General features: G+C 34.0%; 1 protein-coding gene across 1 annotated transcript in view; it reads right to left on the bottom strand.

The window, feature by feature from the left end:
* Window positions 1–12,488, bottom strand: part of LOC129754751 (phosphatidylinositol 4-kinase type 2-alpha-like) — a 29,965-nt gene extending 17,477 nt beyond the window's left edge. The window contains exon 1 of the mRNA XM_055750966.1: window positions 11,093–12,488. Coding sequence (XP_055606941.1) covers window positions 11,093–11,561 — 469 coding nt within the window. The 5' untranslated portion in view covers window positions 11,562–12,488. The remainder of the gene's footprint in view (window positions 1–11,092) is intronic.
* Between the last annotated feature and the right edge of the window lie 4,225 nt (window positions 12,489–16,713).

Genomic DNA, 16,713 nt, shown 5'->3' with positions numbered 1-16,713 from the left:
TTGGAAAGTGATCAAGCAAATGAAACCAAATTTGGCTTGGGAGAGGAATTTTATACAAGTTAAACATTTGTTGTTTTGGATTGGAATTTGGAGAATTTAGGAACTTATGGATAAATAAATACAGAATCTTGATTTTAGATATCATATAATTATTGGAAAACAAAATTTAGGACAGGTTTTGAAAACAGAAAAGAATGTTACTTTGATTTATCGGCCTAGCGGTGAAAAGTGATGTCCTTTTTAGTAGGGACATCTAAAGATTATGAAATTTTTATATAGATGGATAGAAGGTTAGAAGAAATGAAAGATGGTGAAAATGAGCGGGTAGAATTTGTCTAGAAGCATTACCATCACATACCAAATTTTTGTTCCTCACGAGCCTACTACTATGAAGTGGTAGATACAGATAGAGTTGCATCTACCACCACTAGAGTGCCCCAAATGACCCGACTTTTGAAAAAGTTATGCGCTGCAGGCTAAAATTGATCCTTGGCCTAGTACAAAATCTCATGCCAAATTTGGGCCAGATCGGATCACGGGAAGGGGTCGCTCAACGAGCCTGAAGTTTGTATGGGATTTCGAGACATTTTGTTCGGGAGAAACATGAAAAACCAGTTTTTCATCAATAACTTTGGTTTCCGTCTGCAGATTTCTTTCAAAAACGGGTTTTCTTAAAGCCTTAATTATGAAAAACATTTCATCCGAAGACTGCATTTCGATAAGAGTTAAGATAAAAAAGTTATTAAGCTTCAAAAATGGGCTAACTTTTTTAACGGTGGTATTCAGCACTGTTAATGAGGCGTCAATATGTTCGACCGCCTCGACTCATTAACAGTGATGAATACCATCCTCAAAAAAGTTAGCTCATTTTTGAAGCCTAATAACTTTCTTATCTTAACTCTAATTCAAATGCAGTCTTCGGATGAAATGTTTTTCATAATTTAGGCTTTAAGAAAACCCGTTTTTGAAAGAAATCGGCCGACGGGAACCAAAGTTATTGATGAAAAACTAGTTTTTCATGTTTCTCCCGAACAAAATGTCTCGAAATCCCATACAAACTTCAGGCTCGTTGAGCGACCCCTTCCCGTGATCCGATCCGGCCCAAATTTGGCATGAGATCTTGTACTAGGACTAGGATCAATTTCAGCCTGCAGCGCATAACATTTCACAGGTTTTGAATTTCCCATACAAATTTGGGGCAGTCTAACCACCACACATTAGTAGGCTTAGCGTGGTCTGGTATGTGATGGTAATGCTTCTAGACAAATTCTACCCGCTCATTTTCACCATCTTTCATTTCTTCTAACCTTCTATCCATCTATATAAAAATTTCATAATCTTTAGATGTCCCTACTAAAAAGGACATCACTTTTCACCGCTAGGCCGATAAATCAAAGTAACAAACACAAATTACGGTGGTTAATCTCTTCATAAAATTAACAGAAAAGAATATTTAAGAAAATAAGAATTAATCTCTTTTGTTAAATTTTCATCAAATTTAGAAGGTGTAGCAAAGCACACCGGGTCAGCTAGTAACATATAAAATGTCAAAATGAAAAAATTCCATGACTAGTCAATGGTAATTTTTGAAAGATCACAAATCCTATCCTAGAATTTTCTAGAAATACTAGCAGACCCGGTAAACTTTGTCTTACCATGTTAAACTTGGCCTCTATTTTCCATTTTTCTTTGCTGTTTGACTTTAAAAAAGCATCAAATCTTGAGTTGTTAATCGTCTCGCTTTCTTGAACATGGCCTAGTTTTTTTTACATATCCATATTTTCCGTTTGCTCGAATTGTTCCGCCTAATTATCTCGGAATCAAATCTAAGAACTTCAACTCAATTCTACGGGTCTTTTCATAAATTATCAAAAAATTTGCTCCAATCAATCTTACATGCATTTTACATGAATACTTTTCATTTACATTTCTTTGATTCGGATGCTTTGAATATTGCCGAATGGTGTCAGGTATCAGCTTCCCGTTGCAAATTCGATTTTTTTTCAGCACTCAACGTAACCATCAAACTTGGCAAGCCTCATGCTTAAAAAAAATCCACTCTTTGAATTTTGTTCCATAAATAAACATATGTTGATTATATCTATGTTTCTTTTATTGTATACCATTTAGTTGATTAACTCCGCTTTGCTCGAGTTCACTTTAAGGTTGAAATCGAAATCAAAAGTTTCTCATTTATTGGAATTTATTGCATATGAAACTTTATGGAAGAAGAATTTTGAATATCGCACAATTTTTGGATTATTTTCCCAACCTTCTGTCTAGTGCAGCACTTTTAGCTCCCGAATATTTAGCTTTGGATGGTATATTTTTAAGAACTGAAGAAATAATAAACATTTGAGAAAATTTTTTAAAAACCATTTTCAAGCAGATTTTTGTTCACTGTCCTCACCCTTGGAAGCAGTGGTTATTAATAACCATATTTTAATCAAAATCGTGCCCAAAAATAAAAGTTCGCCCTTTTTTTATTTGTTCGAGCAAAGAATGCAAATTAAATTCCTTTGAACATTAACCCTATAAATCAATTAAACGATTGGTTTTGAAATGAGAAAAAATATGTTGAAATTTTTTTGTTATTCAACCGAATTACAGCATTTATATTTTCTTTTTTATCCTAAAAGACACACCTGCCAATTTAAACCATTGTTGTCCGATTTAAAATTTTCCTGAACAGTGTTGAAGATGATCTGCGATTTCATTTAAGAATATGTGATATTTTCAAGGTTCAATAACATTCAATTGGGAATTTTTTTTATTATAAATTGTTATTTTCATTAAAGAAACATCGGGGCAAGTGCAAATGGATATCATCACAGTTCATCTTTTATATTCTTTCAAAAAGAAAAGACTTTAAAATGAATTTAATACTTGTTCCTGTTTGTCTTTTTAATCACCGTTCATTGATATATCTGCAGTTTTTCTCCAGAATAAAATAATGGTTGGTACTTCAATTTCACTGAATACTGTTTTACCAAAAGACCTTCATTTACAAAGACATTTAATAATTTTGAATATTTTAGAGAAAAATTAATACATATTTCATGGTAAAAGGCGCGTTGCCACTTGTTTCACCGTGTGAAATGACAGGAGTTAATATTATTTTCAACACTTTCAGGTCGTAATAAAAACTTATAAAAAAAATTCTGCTTCTGCTACCAACACAATTATGCTTCTGGAATATTAATAACAAAAAAGAAATTCAACAAAAAAGCGCATCTGAAGTCTCTTCTATGTAGCCAAAATATGTTATAAAAAAACACACGTTAATGTTAAGTCCGTACTTGAATTCTGTGTAAACAAACAGGGAACCTGTAAACAGATTTTCAGTGAACGATTTAAAAAAAGATAAGTTTATTTAGTCAGGTTGTTTATTTGGGCCCTACCTTTTATAAGTTAAGAAATAATGTATACATTTTTGTCAATGTTGAACGTTTGCACTTCTTTTCATAAACATCAATCCTGTATAATCCATTTTAAAGGACAGGCTCTTTTACAGTTCATGAGTCTGTTAATTTTCAACGGTTTTTTTGGTTGTTCTGTAAATTTAAAGGCGCTTGATACATCTTCAGTAAAGCACATTTGTGCATGTTTGAAACATGTTTCTATGCGTATTGGATTATGAACCAAATCTTTCCACTTTTCTTTTTTTTTTTTTCAAATGTACGTAAATAACTATTTTTATTAACTTTATTTTAAGGCAATTTACGACCATTTTTAGAATTTTTATAGTTTTTTTTCTCATGTTTTTGATGCATTTCTTTGTTTTTTTTTTGTCAATTTTGCTTTTTATTGTATTTGATTTTGTTCTTTTTTAATTTTTCAACTTTTTGTAATTTTTGAATACTTTACAACTTTCTAAAAAAACTTTTGTTTTTGTTGTTGTATTCTATCACCATTTCTGAACGTAAAAACGTATGTTTGGTGTTTGTCTAAATTATATTGGTCCTGTTATAGAGAAAACTAAAAGGTAATGTCGCTTCTAAAAACCGTTCGGATGTTGCCAAAATAGAATGTTGCCAAAAATGAACGGGGTCTGTATTTCACATGCATTAGTACTAAATTCATTTTTTTTCAGACAACAATTCCTTCTTTAAATAACAGAAATTAAAGTTTAATTTTTTCAAATAGTTTAAATGGTTTTGATTTGATCGGCAAAATATCAATCTGGGTCACATCTAGGCGTCATGAATTACTCTGTGCTGTACAAATGATCTAGAAATCAAGAAGAAAAAAAACACATCTAGGCTTCATATGGCCACCACATGCATTGAAATTATGCTTGGTTGAAAAATGCGCGCCCAAATATTTCCAATCACAATCAGTATGCTATGCCATGGTTACTATCCTCTTGCGACGCTGGCTCGCGACGTCTCGACCATAGAGACGAAGAACAAACCGCCCGGCGCCCAAAAGAAAGAAAATGTCGAAAAAATTGAAGGCCATGACTTTAATTTGATTCAATTTATTACAAATTTAATGATTACGGACAATTGATGCGACTTTTTGTTGTTTTTATTCGATATAAACCGATTCGCATGCCTACAGAAAATTCTAAAAATAATTTCATTTGAATCGGTTGGGTCATTTCGGAGGAGTAGTACTACAAACACCGTTACAAGAGAATTTTATATAATAGATTGACAAAACTAAAAGTTATTACCTGAAACAAAATCAGAGTAATTTTGATCATAATTACGTACATAAGTTGACTCTACCATTTTCCAACTTGTCTTATGTTGTTTTAACCCGAGTTTTAAAACGAAAAATATTGTCTTTCCAATTCAATAATTTGTTATTTCTATTTGAAAAAGCCAATAAATTGAAAAAAATCTTATTAATTTTTAATTTCTTTTTTTTTTTATAAAAAATTAATCGAACATAGCTGCGAAAATTTAAAAGACATATATGGGGAAACAAGTTACACAGTCTAGAATTAACAGTTTTGGGAATTATTTAATTGCACATCAAAACTTGAGCTATAAATAAGAATGATACATTCGTTTTAATCATGATTAGGATTCAGTATTTTTTCAGCCAAGAAATTTCAAAATGAATATTAAAAAAACTATCGAAAAAGTATTCAAAATTATGGTTTTTAAATTTATGATTCATCAAAGTTCGTAGACCAATAAACATAAGAAAACATTTTTTGTTAAAATTCATAGCGTAGTGAAATTGTAATTCACAATTTTGCAGTTCAAATCGATTGAAACTCGAATTTAACTGCACTATTTCAAAACCTTGAACACTGAATTCAGAACTCATGAATATGAAGTTCAAGATAAAATTTTCAATATATAATTTTAAAAATCAAAGATCAGTTTCTTCAATCAGTGATTCAGCAAATGTTGTACCAGATATTCTGTTCGAATAATACCCAAATTTTAAATTTGTCAAACATTCAATGTACCAAATAGTTGCGCTAAGTATTGCGGCCGCATCCATGCAAATTTTGAAAAAAGAATTATAAAAATTACAATTTGTTTACAATAGCCATAAAGTTTTAAACAAAACATTGTAGAGTAGGTATTTCCAAAACCCTCTACTCCATACAACCTTGTACTTTTGACAGAATTCCGCCTTTTTCTCAACTAATTCATAATAAATGCAGTAGGGAGTAGAGCTTTGTTATGCAGAAACATGTGGATTTGATTTTAGTGAAAATAGTTACAGTTAATTTTTGAATATATGTTTTTTATTTTGAGTCAGTTTCTTGGGGTAAAATTTAAGTTAATGATTAAGTTATAAAGTTTTGGGTATACATTTTTTTGGAAACAACCTATGGATCAGGATAACAAATTTTGAAAGTTTGGTGCAAAATTCTGATAAGCTGAGCTAAGTTGAATAGTTTACTTACATATAAGATATCAAAATCAAAGAGGCCTACCAGTTTACATAAAATTTTCTGAAACTATGAAAGATGAGTTTTTAAATGCAGATTACAATAAAAACATGACATGTTCTTGTCAGCAAGGAACAGTGGTGCCTTTGTTTCAAAAATTGTCATTTTGAATTCGAATCATTTGTCAGATTCTGTCTAAACCTTTAGTACTGATATTGCGTTCTCAAATTTTAAAAGAAGTAAGTTTCGAGTAAAACCAATAATTGTTAACAAATGAACCGGCAACCCTCTATACACTGATAAACTGATATAACTCTGCATCACATTTTCATCAACCAAAGGTTCGTGTCTTAACTGCTTAGTTAGTGATTAATACACTGGTTGAGATGGGGCGCTAGCTTTCAAAAATTACTCCACGTGTTCTAATGACACGTAGGAAAATATAATAATAATTTCATTATCCACGAAGCATTTTAAGCGTGCTTCAATTTTTCTACGTGCAAAAGTATAAGTTGCTATGGTTTTCCATTTTTTGTTATGTTTTCCTCCCAGTGAAAAAAGGTCCCGATGGTTGAAATGTACTAGATTGAGCTTTGAATATTGAGGAACAAAATTTGAAACGTGCCTACATATGAAAATCAATTCTTCATTTAAAAAAAACTATTCCAATTAATAGGATATTAAAATTAAAAAAAAAATCATAATATAATTGAATTAAAGTTCAATAGTTTTGAGAATTAATTTTAGCAAATGAATAAAAGTTATAGATTTAAAGACATTCAAAGCGAGAATGTTCTTTACCTTATTAAGGAAAAAATCGCAGTTTTTTAAAAAAGGATCTTCTGGTGAACGATTTAGTCTAGGCATTTTATTAGAGAATATTCTTTTTAGATCATCTGAAATTTCTTCAAATTTCCCCCATGGATAAAATTTTCAGTAGATCATACACTATTCTTCAATAAGAATGGAATTGATCCGATACATTGAAACTAAAATTTAAACTAACTGAGTTACATAACTCTTCATGAAAATTTTTTTCGAATTGTCAAATGAAAATTGAATGATTTACGAAAAAATGAAAATTTAGCTATTGGTATCATTACATGCTCGGGAAACGAAGCTTAGGAAATGATGAGCTAGTTGGCGCCAGGAACTCTGGCCGATGAATATTTTTCTCCTACGCAGGGGAAGTTATATCAGCTTATCAGTGCTCTATAGACATAAACTGATTTCAAATCTTTTTTTTACTTTTATTTTTTTACTATCCTTCATATAATCGAGGATTAAAATGTAAACTTTCAGAGAAAAATGAAATAAACTAAAAGAAAACGCCGGTTATCTCAAAAGTCAAAACTACTCGCGGTCTTTGAAAAAGTTGATCATTCAAAACTTTCGATTTCTTACTTCATTTGAGTATCTTAGAAAAGTTCCTAATTCTTAAATATCAAAAAGATTTTTATCTTTTTTCAAAAGTTAACCTTTGAATCACCAAAATTGGAGTTGGTAGAAAAAAACAAATAGCATTTTGGGATTCAGCGCCATCAAATGAGTCGAGCTTTTAAACTTTTGGCACCACGGAAAAATGTGAATTTTGTTGCCTTGTGTAATCGAACAAAAGTAAAAAAAAAGTAAAAACAAACAATAACAATGCAATAATTTTGTTTTATTTAGTTTGTTTGTTGAAAGAAAATCTCTTTTTACCATTAAAATACAATGTTATTTTGCTGGAATACTCCACTCAAAACACAAATATATTTTGTGCGAGTTACCATGCAGTAATGAATAATTGTAAGAATTTTAAGCATTGCACACTGGGGAAAAAAGGTAAAAACGTCCGGAGAATTGATTGAACATAGTTTCAGACGCCGCAGCGGCTTACGAACGGATATATAGTGACTTTTTAACCCCAAATTCTCCTATATTTTGTAAAAAATCCATAAAAAACACTGATTAAAACTAAAAAATTTCGAACAAAAATAGATCTATCTTGTGTTTTTTTTGAGGAATCAAATGAAGGCTTTTTGAGCCACCGCACGCATCAAAAAATGGAGTTATGGCTGATTTCATCCTCCATTCCCCTACATTTTTCAATTAATTGAAAAAAAAGTATATTTGAACTTGAAAATTTTCAACCAAATGAAACCTAACTTGAGTACTATCGGCCGTTTTACCTTCAATTTTAGTTTACCTTCCCAATATTTTTAATTTAGCTCAGAAAAAACTTGTTCGAACTGGAATTATTTTTAGGAAATGAGACCTATCTAGTGTGATTTTTTTTTCGAGAATCGAATGAAAGCTATTTGAGCCACCGCACGCATTGGAAAATGGAGTTATGACTGTTTTAACCTTAACTCTCTTAAATTTTTTACATGTTACAGAAAAGCATGATCGGACATGATAATATTAAACCAAATGGAATTTATGTTGAGTGAATTTTTCTGAGGAATCGAATAAAGGCTGTTCGAGCCAATGCACGCATTGGAAAATGGAGCTATGGCTGTTTTGGCCCACTATTCCCCTATATTTTTCAATAGCAACGAGCCACTGCACGCATCGTAACATGGAGTTATGGCTGTTTTACCCTCAATGAAAACTGTAGGGGAAGTGAGGGTAAAACAGCCATAACTCTTTTTTCCGATGCTTGCGATGGCTCAAATAGCCTTCATTTGATTTCTTGGAACAAATTACACTAGATAGTACCAATTATTTTCAAAATTGTTCTGTGTGAACAAGCTTATTTCTATATTAATTAAAAAATATTGAGAAATTGAGAGTTAACAGCTAAAACTCCAGTTTGCGATGCGTGCAGTGGCTTAAATAGCCTGCGTTCAATTCCTCGAAAAAAAAACCCACAAAAGATAGGTCTCATTTGATTCAAAACTTCAAGTCAGAACTTGATATTTTCTGAATTACAGGGCGACAAAAAAGTCCGGTCACACAGAAAAATCTCAATATTTCAAAGCATAAGAAAGAAATCAGAATCTGACTTTCATAGCTTTATTCAGTAACTCATCAAGATACTTCACAGACGATATCTCGGAATTACACCACCTTTCTCTGATCGAACCAGCTTCAGACGTCTCGGAAAGTCGTCGCAAGCGGCGCGCATGTCCGGTCTCGTATAATCTTTTTCAACCTTGGAGTTCTCACAGACCTTGGTCGTCCAGATCGTGTCTTGTCCTCGGTGCCTCTGGTCTCTAGGATCGATTTATGGTCTGGTACACGAATTTCCGGTTGATTACGAGCGGTTTTAGGTGTTTGAATATGTTGAATATGTGTCCGGGTTTGTAGCCTCTCACATATTCAGCGATAACAGCTGCTCTCAACTCTGCCACTCACAACTTAATGTACACAAACTGCACAGAAACGAAACTCTGCCATTGTGGACAGCAAAGTTAGCCCTTTCATTTGACATATAGATGGCACCAGAGAGATACAACGTATAGGCTACAGGCGACCCCAAAAAAAAAAAGTGTGACAGGACTTTTTTGTCATCCTGTAATTGAAGATATAGGGAATAGTGGGTTAAAACGGCCATAGATCCATTTTCCAATGCGTGCGGTGGCTCAAATACTTCTCATTAGATTCCTCAGAAAAAATCACATAACATAAGTCCTATTTGGTTTAAAATTATCATGCTTTTCTGCCATCTGAAAGAAATTTAGGGGAAATAAGTTTAAAACAGTCATAACTCCATTTTTCAATGCGTGCAGTGGCTCAAATAGCCTTCATTCGATTTTTCGGAATCAACTAGTTAGGTATCATTTTCTTCAAAATTTTCCAGTCCAAACAAGCTTTTTCTGAACTATATTGAAAATGTTGGGAAATTGAGGGTAAAACGGTCATAACTCCATTTTTCGGTGCGTGCGGTGGCTCAAATAGCCTTCATTCGATTCCTTTAAAAACCACACTAGAAAAGTCTTATGTGGTTCAAAAATTTCAAGTCCGAACATGCTTTTTCTGAACTATTTGAAAAATGTAGGGGAATTGAGGGCAAAACAGTCATAACTCCATTTTCCGATGCGCACGGTGGCTTAAGTAGCCTTTATTTGATTTCCCAGAAAAAAAACACACAAGATAGGTCTATTTTTGTTCAAAAATGCACCAACTCGGGGGTCTTTGATATCCAAAATAAATTTTGCTCGCGGGTCAAAAGCTTTTGAATCCTAAAGACCCCTGAATATATGCAAAGAGAGCACACAGGGGGATCCATGATGCGAAATTTTCATAAAGAACAGTTTCTGCTGTCCGCTAGTTTGAAAATAAAGCAATTTTGGTGGAGATCTTGGCCACCCATGGTGTAATTTAAAGTTTTCAGGATAAATTATGACCACTCATTTGTATAGAAAAAACGAAACTTGAAAGATCAACTTAAAAAGAAATAGCTAACGGATGAACTTTTTCCCGGGAGATCGTTTCCTATTTAAATCCGCAAATTAAAGAATTTGTTGTTATTAAGCTACAAAAAAAAAAACGTGCTGTGCGTTAATATGATTTGTAGATTTATTTTTATCTCTGTCTTTTGGCAATTCTTGATTTAAACACTATCACTGGAAACTTATAATACAAGCCTCTTTTTACATTTCCAAGTTTTTCCAGTTCTGTGGCCACCTTGTAGGTTAATCTTTTATCAGACTAGAATATATGGTTTGGAAATTAGTCAATTGGATAATCCAAGGATTCTGAGGCACTTGGTCCACCCGACTTCAAAAATTGTAAATCTTAATGTTCTTCGGTCGTGTAAATCATTATGTTCTCCGTCTTTTAACATCAATTTCATCCTTCGCAAATGCGATAAACACTGTAGAGAAGCTCAGTGTATGGTTATCGGGATTCATTATAGTCAGTGCACATTTTTACTTCTGTTTACTTCCCACATCAAGTTATAGGAAAAAAATGACAAAAAAAAGTTGTTTTCCCACCTGAATATGCCACTTCACATTGTTTTGACTTATTTTTCAAAATTCTTGAAAATACAATATCTGAACAGCCAGAAGCAAAATTATACATTCACCTATGGCTATTTCAATCAACACGCAACGAAGAATTAATTTTGGAGGATGAAAATGAAGCAATTCTACTTCCAGTCGTAGGCGAGAACGAAAAATTACAATTAATCTTTGGCAAAGCTTCTATTTTAGGCTTGAATTCGGAAATCAAATTACTTGGTATATCTAACTGAATTGCAAAGTGATGAGATACATTTTTCCGTACTGCACGTGTAGAAGGTACCTGGAATATCGTTCCCGGTGAAGCCAAACTCTTCATCACTAATCAGTGCATCCACGTTATTGCTGCCAATGATATCGATTAAGTCGGCAGCAGCCCTAGCCGTTCCAGATTCGAGAAAATGTTGATGCTGATGGGGAGGCAGCTGATGTTGAGTCAACCGAATGGCAGCTACCGAGGACGATCCATTAACAAGCACCCCCGCCGCCACTGTGTCAATGATTTTCATTCGACGACAGGCAGCATCATTATCATTATTGATGCTGCTGCCATCGTCATCCAAACTGCACCCGATCGGAACAATTCGATTGAGCATTATCGCCGATGTCGATGGCGCAAGAGGCGGGGGCGTGAGCGAAATCCGAACCGGAGATGAGGGCTCCTGGGGAAATTGATGGTACTGGAGGCCATCAGCTTGCACATTGGTGTCGTCTAGGATGAAAATGTTGAGATCCTGTTTGAGCTTTTCCATTCACATTCGCTGCTGCTGCTGAGAGTGCTTCTTATTGCCATTAGCAGCTTGGCGCTTCCATTCAGCTAGCTTTTTGCAGGAAATGTTCGATGAACTGTCACATCTAGGGAGGGCTTTTACTTCGAGGGTGAAGACACGACTTATATTATTGGGATCAGCTTACAAACATCTATATGATACTGGTACATGTAACTAACCGAAAGGGGAGTTTTCCGTGATCTTTCGTGTCACACTGATTTATGGCCTCTCGGGGCAAAGCGACTCACTAATTGGTTCATGGCACTGACAGCAGCACTTCGATATTCAGTAGGTAGTTTATCTAAAAATATATCCTTACAGCACATCGTTGAACTTGAACTTGAACACGGCACTACACGTTTTCATTTGCGTTCACTTTTTTATTCCGAGAACAACCGATCCATACGCTTCGGTAGACATTCCCTGGTTCCACATCATCAACAAAAACACCCCTATAGATTTTTGCACAAAATCAACCAAACGAAGCAGGAAAACTGCACCGAATCGGCAAATTCTGTTCGTTGAAGTGCACTTTTTGAAAAACAGAAAAGCTCTCTGCTTCAGAAAACGTTTTTCCTTTATGTTCGCTAGCACAACTCAAAAAAGCGACGCGTCACAATGTTTTGTGTTTTTGCGCTCCCTATCTTTCTCTCTCACCAGCCACCAATTCCACGACACAGCAGACACCGATACGTCATAACCGAAACACCAGAAACGCGGAGGAGTTTACGTGTTTGTTTCTAAACATCTTCACCACCAATAATGATGTAGGCCACAGTCTGTCGTAGAATATGCTTTTGGAAAATGATGTCGCTACTCGGTTGCCCTCGAAGAGTTAGTAAAAGCGAACGAACTGGCGGAAGGAAAAACGTCTACTAAACTTGGTGGAGCTGAGCGAGCGCCCCCTGCCAGAGTTGGGCGTTCGTTGGGAGCCCTCCACAAAACGAGACCGATGAGACCGAATGAGACCGTTCTACTGTGGGCCGATGAAGGGAAATTTTCCCGGCGCGTTGTGAAATACTTTTGCGAACCAACCAGAGACGATCGTTTCGGTTTTGTGAATCATGCTTAGGCAAGTGAACAAATTTAAATTAAATTGTTCCGTATACAAATTTTAGTTGGTAAGGTTCAAATCTAGACTAAACAAATGGTCACATAACAACAAAAATAGGACCATGCAAAGTTTAAATTTGGTTCACAAAGGTACTCCAAGGAAATAAAAGCAGTTTCCTCTGGATAACCATATTACAACCATTACAACCTTAGAACAAACTTCAAACGCTCAGAAAAAAATGAACAAGCGTTAATATTTTGGGTCGGTGACATCACTCGATTATCCCAAAAGTAATCCTTAAATCCTGGTTTAATAAGTTGGACCTGAGTCGGGATTTTATTCGTGTATTTTCCCGTCTCATGTCCAATCGTTTTGATATTGCTGGCAGCAATTTGTGCAGTTGCGGCCAAGGTTACCATGACATCGAACATATTGTTTGGTCCTGTGAAGTTCATCTTGTCGCCAGAACGGCTTCCATAGACTTGCTTCCAAATACTATCCAAATGTTCGAAATTTATCTTTTTCTAGAAGCTATCGATCTCCGCTTATAATTCTTTCTAATTTCCTATTTCCCTTTCTATCTTCATTTCATCTTAAAAAAAGTGCTAGTCCTAAGTAATCAATTGTAATAAACACAACACGAGTTTGGCTCCTTAAAACTCAAAGCTATAAGCCATTTCAAATAAAGAAATTATATAAGATACACCGGGGTAAGTGGGGACGATGGCTATTAAAACAATACTGTGAACTGTTTTTTCAAACTTTTAATGCAGAATGTTAAATTTACTTGTAATCTCTCCAATAACTGTGAAAAAGATACGATTCCGTTCAGTAACGGATGTTTACAGCGACTTTTTGGGAAATTTCTATTTTTGACTACGATGTCGAGTTGATGTGCATCTTTTTCAATAGCAATTTTTCTCGTAAACTAGCTGGCTCTTGACGAAAAACTCTACATTGAAACAATCTTTACATTCTACAATCGCGGTGATAAAACCAAAAATCCAATGCTTACATTCGAAACAACCAGTTGGGAAAAGAAACGACGGTTAAAAATGAAGCAAAAAGAGTTTATTTAAAAAATCTAAAATTTTGTCTCCAAACTCTAAACCCTATCTAGGGTAAGTGGGGATGGCATTATACATACAGTGAGCGAAATAAGAATAGTACCACTATCAGTTTTTGCTTGTTAAAATATGAATGATTGAAAAACACATATGAATGATTGATTTTTTTTGCAAATCAGGAAATGCTTTCGGCAGCGTGGACTCCAACAAAAGTGTGTTGCAAAATATGGGCCTTAATAAACCTGGAATATCAATATTGAGACTTAGTTTGGTTTTAACTGCAAGACAGTGCTGCCATTTCAAGTTTATGAATTCCAACCTGTTTTTTTCAGATTCAATATAAACCCAGAATGTTTGATTTATCATTACACGTCATTTTAATGAAGAAAGTAAGTAGTTTGGTAAAGAATTACAGCTCAAATATCAAATTCCTCAGTTCTAGAGGAGCATTTGTTAAAACCCCCTTTTAAAACCTTTGAAAACCTTTTGAATTCTAGAAAACTCCTTAAATTTCAGTTATCTATTCAAATAATTCGTTGAATCATTGTTATTCACTTTTATACAGTTATTTTCTCTCTCTTGTTTTGTTGAAAAATTGTGATATTCTTATTTCTTCTTCTTCTTCTTCTTCTTCTTCTTCTTGGAAGACTTGCGTCTTTCATTTTTATTTTCAGTGTATTATCTGTTACATATTGCTATGCATTGCAGATATTACTACGGCCAGGCCAACCATGTGATGAAAACCGCAAAAGATACAGGATACAGGGGAGGAATGAAGCGTGGAGATCCCTACCAAACGCTTGATATAATATTTTGATATATATAAATTTATGCCATTTGGAAAAGTATATATGTTTAATTGATACATCAAATGCTGTTAGAGAATTAGGAATTTACGATACTTGAAAACATTAAATGTGACCGCAATAACAAATAGAGAATAAAATATTACAATTGGGTTGCTGTAGATCAGCTATTTTGCCGTCGTATCTTTCCGTCTACTCTGTGGATAGTATGAGGGGTTAATGATCAGAAAAATTATTAGTAAACGGTTGAGTTACCTGCAATGTAGCAGATTGAATTTCTGTAGCTGGGTACAACCTCTTCCAGCCTATCAAAAATTCTTTAATTACCAAATTAATAGACTAACAAAGCGTTCCTCTATTCAGGTAAAAATGTTTAAATCATTATGATTCACTTTTTACAGCAATTCAAATTTAACGAAACAGAAAAACGCCCAAACGTTCGCTAAGCTCTTTATCATAATTTGTTTTAGATACGTCAAAATCAAAACCTCGATGGGCTGGATAAAGCTTACATGATCAGTTTTGTTAAGCTAGCTCTTGAATGAAAACTTAGGCACTCAAGTTACTATGGAACAAGTGAAACATTCCTTTGAAATATTTTCTGCAGTTAAGCAAAAATGGACGCAGAGAACTGAAATTGCAAATTATTGCAAATCAAATTATACTTCGTTTTTAAAAAAAAACATGAAAATTCTTTTACACAGATTGTAAACCGAGTATAATTGAAAAAAAGAAAAAAAAACTACTTATCCTCATCAGGCTCAGACTCCGGCTCCTCACCATTCGCAAGAAGAAAGCCGTGGTACCTTCGTCTGGGCTCCTAGGCAGTAGCATTCCTGGGCAATCTTGGTGGTGTAGCGCTTCCCTCATGCACTTTATCACATTTGAAAATATCAATTTTCAGATCTGCACCAAACTTTCAACACAAAAATTCAATTTTCTTCGTTTACGCACTCGAAAACTAATAAAATTTCTCTATTGAAAGATTTGAAAATTTTCTGCACGAAAAAAATCCAACCGTCATGTTTAGCCAAAGCCTACCAAGTCGAAAAATTGTGATATTCTTATATCGCACCTTTTTTCCATATATTTGGTCCTCAACGCCAATTGCAACGTCCAAAAAAAGTAAACTTATGCTTGATTTAACCGATAAATCCGATTATGTATATTTTAACAAGCAAAACACATAGTGGTACTATTCTTATTTCGCTCACTGTATTTGATATTTACACAATTTTTCAATCTACTCTCCTTCATCCAATTCAATTTAGCTTTAGCATTCGGATCATTAAAATTTGAGAAAAGTACTGGTTTGTTCTGGAATAAGTATATATTTTCGATTGAATCGGATCTCGTGTATTGCAACATAAATTACAAACAATAATCATTGAAAAATGCTTTACTAATAGTACCATGAACTTTTTTCAAAAGTTTGGACGGTTCGAGCAGTAAAGTAACGTATTCAGTCAAGAAAACACAAATTTGTTGATAATTTCCTGTGAAATCAAAGGAAAAAACTACATACTCCATAAGGCGAGGTAAGTGAAGACACCAGCAGTTCATAACTATTTACGTGATAACTTTTCTCGCTTTGCTTCTATCAAGCTTATCTCTTCAGAGTTTGTAAACAACATGTTCGCATCACATTGAAGGTAATTTTGTCAAAATGAATCAACTGGATGCAGCCCGTGGCGTAGAGGATAGCTTTCAAGTCTTCTAAGCCAGCGGGCATGAGATCGAATCCCGGTTACGCCTTACAAACACAGAATTTTTTTTACTATTACGTGTCACTGAAACTGCAACCTTTAAAATAAATCAACCTGTAATTTTAAACCGTTTTCCTTAAAAGTTAACGAAGATTCATTTATTATTACAGCAAATGTCCTGTAAAATAGTTGTACACTGAAAATTAAATGTCACGTAATATATTTTTCGACCTGTAAAATTACGGTAAATGTCCTGCTCCTTTTTATTACACATTCGAGGAAACATCAAGTTTCATTGAGAATCCTGTACACGTGTCTGTGTTCGTGTTGAAAAACTGCTGATTTTTTAATGTTTTTTTTAAAAGTTGAACTATACGAAAAACCGTCCTCACTTACCGGTGTACCTTTATAATGAGCTTTAATATAATGTTTACGATCTTTCAAATGAACCTTTAGAGAACTTTTAGTTCTAAGGAGCATCAATTAGGGACTTACAGGCCC

This window comes from Uranotaenia lowii, chromosome 3, assembly GCF_029784155.1.
Source record: "Uranotaenia lowii strain MFRU-FL chromosome 3, ASM2978415v1, whole genome shotgun sequence".
NCBI classification, from domain to species: domain Eukaryota; kingdom Metazoa; phylum Arthropoda; class Insecta; order Diptera; family Culicidae; genus Uranotaenia; species Uranotaenia lowii.
Note: the sequence above shows the minus strand (reverse complement) of the source record. Positions and strands in the feature narration are given on the sequence as shown.